General features: G+C 41.2%; 1 protein-coding gene across 1 annotated transcript; it reads left to right on the top strand.

Annotated features, from left to right (window-relative positions):
• The first annotated feature begins 7,013 nt into the window (after positions 1-7,013).
• Positions 7,014-7,757, top strand: RNF182 (ring finger protein 182). The gene has a single exon (XM_003788315.3). It carries the CDS (start codon positions 7,014-7,016, stop codon positions 7,755-7,757), a length of 744 nt encoding a protein of 247 aa, XP_003788363.1.
• The last annotated feature ends 680 nt before the right edge of the window (positions 7,758-8,437 follow it).

Consider the following 8,437-nt stretch of genomic DNA (forward strand, 5'->3'; position numbering starts at 1 on the left):
CTGGCCTGGGCCAGGTTCGAACCTGCCATCCTGGTATATGTGGCCATCCTGGTATATGTGGCCAGCACCTCCCCGAGCTATGGGGTGCCGTCGAATTGAGAGATTTTAATGAGCTGTTACTAAGTAGGAAAAGCAAGGTATTGAAAACTGAGTATAATATGCTATTTTATAACAAGAAATAGACAAAGATTGTATTTATTTGTATCTTTACAATTAAATATCTATGGAGATATATAGACACTCTTCGAGTTATGATGAGGGTTATATCCTGAAACCTACCGAAAATTGAAAATACTGTTAAGTCAAAAAACATTTACTACACCTAACCTGCTGAACATCGTAGCTTAGCCTACTTTAAATGTGCTTGGGACACTTAGCTTACAGTTGGGCAAAATCATCTAACAGCATCTTTTATAATAAAGTTTTGAATGTCTCATGTAATTTATTGAATACTGAAAGTGAAAAGCAGAATGGTTTTATGGGTACTCAAAACACAGATTCTACTGGACATTTATGGCTTTTGCATCATTGTAAAGTTGAAAAATCATAAATTGGAACATCGTAAGTTGGGGACTATCTTTATGTAGAAGAAGACATACCAGGTAGTTAATACAGGGTAGGGTCCTGGGGTAGGTTGCATGGGGGAGGGGTGGCAATCAAGCTGATACCCATGCAGGAGGGAAGAATCAAATAAAAAAGAACCACACACAACGATCACTGATAAATGACAATATTCATGATGACTTTGTATATTTATGTATGTGAACGTGTATGTGTGTATGCATGTGTATGCACACATGTGCAAATGAAATCTCGAAAGTACGAAATGCTTATTGCTTTTTGTTCAATTATTTATTTGTAGTTTCCCTAGTACTAAGTAAAAGCAATAAATTCTCAAAGTCCACAACATGGTAACTGTATTAGGGCTCTTTGGGTTGTAAGTAACAGAAATCCAATTGAAAAGTAGTGTCAACTGAAAATGGGGTTTATTGGCTCACAGAAGCCTTCATGCACCATTGGATCTAAAAACTTGCTCTGTTCAGTCTCATCAGGCATGTCACTGTTTTTTGCCTTCTGCATCTTTGCCTCTTCTTTCTTTTACTTCTCTTTATATTTTTTGCTTTATTCTTTTTTATTCTCTCTCTTGAGGGCATGGTAGTTTCTTGATAAACCTTTTTCTGGTTCTGTGCCCTCTCCTTTGATCCCTGGCCTGTCCCTCCCTATTTAAGCTTCAGATAAAAAGAGCTCTAGGCCTGAGCTTGGAGAGGCCTGGTTGGAGTCACATGCCCATCAGACTAGTCCTTGTACACAGGTGAATAGTGGACAGCTATCATCAGCCAGGCCTGAGGGTCCCAAGTCCACAGCTTGAGGAGAAGGGAGGTCCTGCCATTAGCACAGCCCAAGTGACTTGAGTGTGTGGGGAGCAGCACCCCAGGAAGCAGGGACAGTTGAGAAGGCAGTGGTGTGATCTAAAGGAGTTAAAGAGATGAGGTAGACACAAACATCAGATGTCCATGCCAAGTTCACATCTTCACTGTCAAAAGAATTGAGTAGCGGAGTTAAGTGGATTTGAGTCAAATGTTAAGTGTTGTACATTTAGGGCATGAACATAATCATTTGTTCAGTAGTCCAGGAGCTTAAGTTGATTTATGAGAATAACAGTAGGTAATTATCCATTTCTGTAGTCTGACCCACAGATGATTTGTAAAAGAATTTAAGACTGTTAAGTGGCTAGTAGGGAATACCAGCTTTGTATGTTTGAAAATTTATGTATTTTTCTGGGAAAAAGAAACCTATTTATTTTTATTTTTAAGGCAGTTTTACTGTGCCAGATTCTTTCCCCAGTGAAACATACTTTTAAAGCTTTTTCTCTTCAAGGAATGCTCTAGACTCACTCATTCCAGAGATCCCATCCATTTTTTCTCTTTTACTGATATGTAAGTTAATCTCTTGTATTAAGGGATACAAGTGAGTGTTTGTTACATGCAAAAGAATGTGTAATAATCAAGTCAGGGTAATTGGGTTACCCATCACCTTCTGTGTTTATCATTTTTAGGTGTTGGTATCATCAAATCTCTTCTAGTTACTGTGAAACACCTATAATATTGTTGCTAAGCACAGGTACCCTGGTCTGCTGTCAAACATTAGAACTTGTTTCTTCCATCTAACTTATGTTTATACCCATAAGCAACTTTTCTTCCCCTCTTCTTTCCCCACACACCCTTCCCAGATTCTGGTATCTGTCATTCTGTTCTCTCTGTCTGTGAGATCAAGTGTTTTGCTCCCACATGTGAGTGAGAATATGTTGTATTTGTCTTTCTGTGCCTGGCTTATTTCACTTAATACGGGGTGTCCATCAAGGAACTTGTGTGATTTAAAACAGTTGAACAGTAGATTGCATGCAGACTTGATGGACAACCTGTATAATGACCCCTGTTTGTAGCCATGCCGTTGAAGTGACATAGTTCCATTCTTTTTTAATGCCAGGTAGTAGTCCTTTGTGTATATGTACCCCATTTTCTTCATGCATTCATTTGTTGATGGGCACTTAGGTTGATTCGGTATCTTGGTTTCTGTAAATAGTGCTGCTATAATGTGAATGCAGGTATTTCTTTAGTATACTGATTTCTTTTCCTTGGATAGTTACCCAGCAGTGGGATTATAGCATCATACAGTATTTCCAGTTTTAGTTTTTTCAGAAATCTCCATACTGTTTTCCATAGCAGTTGTAATAATTATTTTCCAACCAACAGTACTGATTTATAGTAATGCCTGATATTAAAGTAGTAGATAATCAACTGACACTTCAGTTTTGTGGAAAAAAAAATTAATAGACTTGCCTACAGATTGTATAGAAAAAATAAGGTGCTTCAAAATAGCTGTGACAGGGGTATCACCCGTGGCTCAGTGAGTAGGGAGCTGGCCCAATATACGGAGGGTGGCTGGTTCATACCCGGCCCCAGCCAAACTGCAACAAAAAAATAGCTAGGCCTTGTGGCAGGGGCCTGTAGTCCCAGCTACTCGGGAGGCTGAGGCCAGAGAATCACCTAAGCCCAAGAGCTGGAGGTTGCTGTGAGCTGTGATGCCACAACACTCTACCGAGGGTGACAAAGTGAGACTCTGTTTCTAAAAAAAAAGTCTGTGACAGAAAAATCTGTATAAAAATAGCTAAAATATTTAGTCCTAGATTCTTTGTTTCTTTTTAAACTTTTTTTTACTGTGAAAGGTAGAACTAGAGCAGGAAAGCCTCCTGGTACTGTGTGATGGTATAGCATAAAGTGAACACTCACTAAGCACCAGCCTGGTCAAGAAAGAGAACATTGTCGGCCCTCTGCAGACTGTGCTGGCAACTGCCCCTCTGGCCCCACAAAGGCCTCTGCTGTCCTGACTTGTAAGCTAATCACTTCCAGGCTTTTCTTCAGAGCTTTACCACTTTCGCTTGTGCTCCTTAACCGTCCAGCTTAGTTTCGCCTTCTCTTTGAACTTTATGTAAATGGACTCATATTGTGTGCACTTTTGAGGGTCTGGCTTCTTTCACTCAGCATCACGATGGTCGTCCACAGCTTTTGACAGGAGTGAAGGCAGAGTAGGAATGGGCTGGAATGAGTATCTTTTAGAGGACCAAATACTCCAACTAATTGTAGCTCTGCAAAGTTATAAATTTTAGGTTATCGTTCAAGTTCTTTGAGCAATCTTACAGTCAGTGAGATAGATAAAAACAATTTTAAGAGCTCTAGCAGTTGGTAGCCTTTGACAGAGGAACAATTGCTATGCTGTTTTATGCCATTACAGAAAGAAATACTCATGCTGGCTGCATTTCCAAGGCTGTTTGCAGAGCTCAAGGCTATTAGCTGGGTCTGCCTAGAAGTGCCACTCCTAGAGGCAGGTCTGGATGAAGGCCTTCCAGCTGGTGGAGTGGGTTTGCAAGAGTTGACCTTGGAATTAGAATAGGGACCTTTTTTAGTGGATATTTAAACATTTAGTATTATCTTTGTATGTTATCAAGATGTTCCCTTTATGAATTCTTATAAATATGAACATTGTGATCCCATAACACTATATGTATCTTAACTATTCAAAGGTCTGAATAGTTCAAAGCTCTTGTACTTATGTGACAAGAGCTTTGTTTTAAGTAATAGTTCAGTATTATTGAGCAAATAATTTAGGTTCACAGAATTACCAACTAGAAATTGTGGCTACCCCAACATAGAACGTTCCTGCTACTCTTCTAATGGTTGGAAGCTTGGCCCAAAAATTGTGAACGCGACCAGCAGACTGTCAGATGCTGACAGTATAATGTATTTTCACACATAAACCTTTTGTTGGTGTTTCTGCCTGTCTCCTCAGGCTTTCTGTGTCTTTAGATGTAATGTTGCATAGTTACCCCCATTGGGTGTTTTCCTTTCTCTTTTCTTGATGTCTTTATGTGTTTACATACTTTCTTTTCCCTCATTCACATGGCTCCACATACTTCAGTCCTTTCTACTCAATGGGGCAGTTGCTGCTGCCAATCTTACCATTATCATCAGCTTGATAATACCTAGGTTCGAGAGGGCATTAAGGCTGGATGGAAGATGGCTGCAAAGAGAACATAACATGTTCTGTTTGGATGGGTTGGCTGGTGATTGGTATTGGCTCCCAGGAGGGCTGTTGTAAGAGCTCTGTGTTCAGCAGGGAATGAATGGGAGCTGTCCAGGAGTGAACCCATCTGAGTTGCCGAGGCCGAGAGACTGTTCTGTGAAGGGAGCTAGGACTGGGAGTGGTGGACAGGATAGAACACCTTGTTCTTCGGCTATCATCCTGATGATATTTGTCCCACAGGAGGAAATAAATGCCAGCTTTGTGGAACCCTGGGCAAGAGACAGGCACAGTTTGCAGTGACATGGGTGTGTTTATCCTTAACTGGGTTAGGATCAGGATGAAGAAGTTATTAGGGTGCTTGGAAGGAAAGGGGTAGAAGAGTTGATGTTTGTGTCTATTTATCTTTTTGTGTGTGTGATACTGGATACAGAGAGATTGGTTCATGATAGTGGTTTTGAAATACAGACATTTATGTACAAACTCTATTTTTAAAATTCCTCCCTACATTTTTTGGCTAACTACCAAAGGTTCTGATTGACTTCCTTTTGCCACCAAGTGTACATCTTGCCTGTGGTACCATTATACCTTATAGAATAAAGTAAATTTAAAAATCAGCTGAAGACATAAATAAAAAGGAAGATAATCTGTATTTATATAAGTCAACTATTTATGATTTTTAAAATTATCCAAGTTTGGCTACCCACGGTGTCTTCTCTATTAATACAGTATGATCCACAGCAATTTTTAATTTCTAGCATAGTTACACTCTGCTTCTCAGAACTGTTATGACAGTTTTCTATTATTGCTTGAGGGTGTGCTCAGAAATTCAGATACATCTTGATATTTTTTCTAAGCAAAACATAATTGAAGTTGAATCTATTACCAAAAATACCACACAGATATTAAAGCTAAATAGAAATGATTTGGAGATTTCCTGTTTTACTGCTCCCTTCCATCAGTACTGATAATTGAGAACTGCGGGTATGAAATCAGTCTTCAGCCATTTGTCTAAAGTTGGTTATGGCCAGTAGTAATAATATCAAGGACTGTAGATGGTATTATGCTTTCTGTTTACTATGGAGTTACAGGAAATTAAGTGAGTAGGCGAACATTGAGTATTTCTTGATAGCCATGCGTGAGTGATGAATTCTTCCTATCTAGATACGTAACTGTATATGTGGTATCTCTGTTTACTTCTTTTTCTTGGGAATTGACTTGTTTGTAATGCTTGTGTATCGGGTGTTATATGCCTCATTCTTCCTTGAGTGAATGTGTATGCATAACTGTGGTTTTCAGGATGAGTATTGAAACAAGAAGTTTGAAATTGAATAGTCAAACAATAAGGGCACTTACGTAACAACTTTCCTTACACTGGGAAAGGGAGAAGAGTCTGTTCTACTGAAGTAATACTCTCATCTCTGTCAAAGCTCTCTGAAAACACACTTTTAACATTTATCCTTAAGATTCCCTTCTTTTGGCTCGGCGCCTATGGCTCAAGCCGCTAAGGCGCCAGCCACATACACCTAAGGTGGCGGGTTCGAATCCCCAGCCCGGGCCCGCCAAACAACAATGATGGCTGCAACCAAAAAATGGCCAGGCACTGTGGCGGGCGCCTGTAGTCCCAGCTACTTGGGAGGCTGAAGCAGGAGACTCGCTTGAGCCCAGGAGTTGGAGGTTGCTGTGAGCGTGATGCCATGGCACTCTACCCAGGGGGACAGCTTGAGGCTCCGTCTCAAAAAAAAAAAAAAAAAAAAAATTCCCTTCTTTTATGTGTTCCTAAGCACTATTGAGGGTATTTAGACACCTGGTATTTACACCAGCAATACTCTAAATTAGCCAACTATTTCTGATGCATGTTCCATTCTATTTTGAAAGAGGCCAGAATTTGTTATAAGTGTCAGAGTGAAAACATCTTGTATCTAGACTAAAGTGTGCTCTAGAGGACACAGAGAGCTTTGTAGGGTGCTTTGTACCCTTTGGGATTCTTAATTCCTTCCTCACTGTCATATTTGTGGACTGAAACAGCTAAGGAGGAAGCTAACACTTTGCTGCCCTGGGAATGGAATTGTGTGAAAAGATGAAGGGAATTTAACCTTTTATGTCCATTGCTTCTAATCCTTGAAGCTCAGAAAATTCCATAAAGCACTTTTCAAAAACGCCTTTTCCATGAACTGCTCATTATACTAGAATCTCTTTTTTTCTTTACAGACCCTTCACAAGACCGTGTACATGGCCTTTATAAACATGTGTCTGAGACAAGCGTTAAATACAGAAGCTGAAAATGCCTGGAAGATTTCTTGTTTATCTCACTGCTTTTCCAGCCCTTTTGCATCTCTGCCTGATTTGGATGATATGATATTCAGAGGGGCCCTTTAATCAAAGCCGTTCCTCAGCGAGACACATCTGACGGCAGGTTGTGTAGGTAATTCGAGATGGCCAGCCAGCCACCTGAAGACGCAGCAGAGTCCCAGGTCTCTGACGAGCTGGAGTGTAAGATCTGTTATAACCGATACAATCTCAAACAGAGGAAACCGAAAGTGCTGGAGTGTTGTCACAGGGTTTGTGCCAAATGCCTCTACAAGATCATAGACTTTGGGGACTCCCCACAAGGTGTCATCGTCTGTCCTTTCTGCAGGTTTGAGACATGCCTGCCAGATGATGAAGTTAGCAGCCTGCCGGATGACAACAACATCCTTGTAAACTTGACTTGTGGAGGCAAAGGGAAGAAGTGCCTGCCAGAGAACCCCACGGAGCTGCTGCTGACCCCTAAGCGGCTGGCCTCTCTAGTCAGTCCTTCCCACACATCCTCCAACTGCCTGGTCATAACCATCATGGAGGTGCAGAGAGAGAGCTCCCCGTCTCTGAGCTCCACTCCCGTGGTGGAATTCTATAGGCCTGCAAGTTTCGACTCTGTCACCACTGTGTCACACAACTGGACTGTGTGGAATTGCACGTCCCTGCTCTTCCAGACATCCATCCGGGTGTTAGTGTGGTTGCTAGGTTTGCTGTACTTCAGTTCCTTACCCTTAGGGATCTACTTACTGGTATCTAAGAAAGTCACCCTGGGGGTCGTCTTTGTCAGCCTCGTCCCTTCAAGCCTTGTTATTCTTATGGTGTATGGTTTTTGCCAATGTGTTTGTCATGAATTTCTAGACTGTATGGCACCTTCTTCTTAATCAATATGCAAAATAACAAATCTGACACACATTGCCATGTTTGAAGTAAGGTGATCTATTATTTTCCTTTATGTTCTTTATGGTTAGTGTCCATGACATTAACAGAGCCCTGGGCCACATGTTTGTGGTCTGTTTTTGATGAGAATGTTGATTTAATTGGTTTTCCTATATGCTGGAAGTAAACATTTTCATTTCTACTTAGGTCTTAGCAAAAGCCAGCTATGTCAACTTAGCCTTCATGGAGCACTGACAGCTGAGAGTCTTCTCAGAGAAAGGGCAAGGTGTCACTTGGCACTGCCAGACAGACAGCAGGGGTGTGGCGTGTGTGTGGTAGAGGTCTGTGGGAAGTGAGGAATGAACTGATTCCTCTTTTCAGAGCCGTGGCTGTTCTACGATGGCAGGTGGACTTGAGAAGACAGTTGCTCCGAGACACATCCATTTGCAAAGCGTGCACCCTCCCATAGATAGTCCTAGTGTTGAAGCTCCCTGGAATCATCTTCAGGTGTTTTCTCTCTTAAGTTAGTGTCACTCTCTGTGGTCTGCTGTGCCTGTTGAAATGCTTGCCCCCTCTGAACATTCGTTCTTGCCAAGAGGAAACTCTTGGGTGGTTTCAGCCGAATATCTGTTTTGCCATGTTACTGGAGATAATGAAAAACATTGAGGAGTCTTCAAGGCAGAAT

Source organism: Otolemur garnettii, unplaced genomic scaffold (assembly GCF_000181295.1).
Source record: "Otolemur garnettii isolate 467f Iridium unplaced genomic scaffold, OtoGar3 scaffold00026, whole genome shotgun sequence".
Lineage (NCBI taxonomy): Eukaryota > Metazoa > Chordata > Mammalia > Primates > Galagidae > Otolemur > Otolemur garnettii.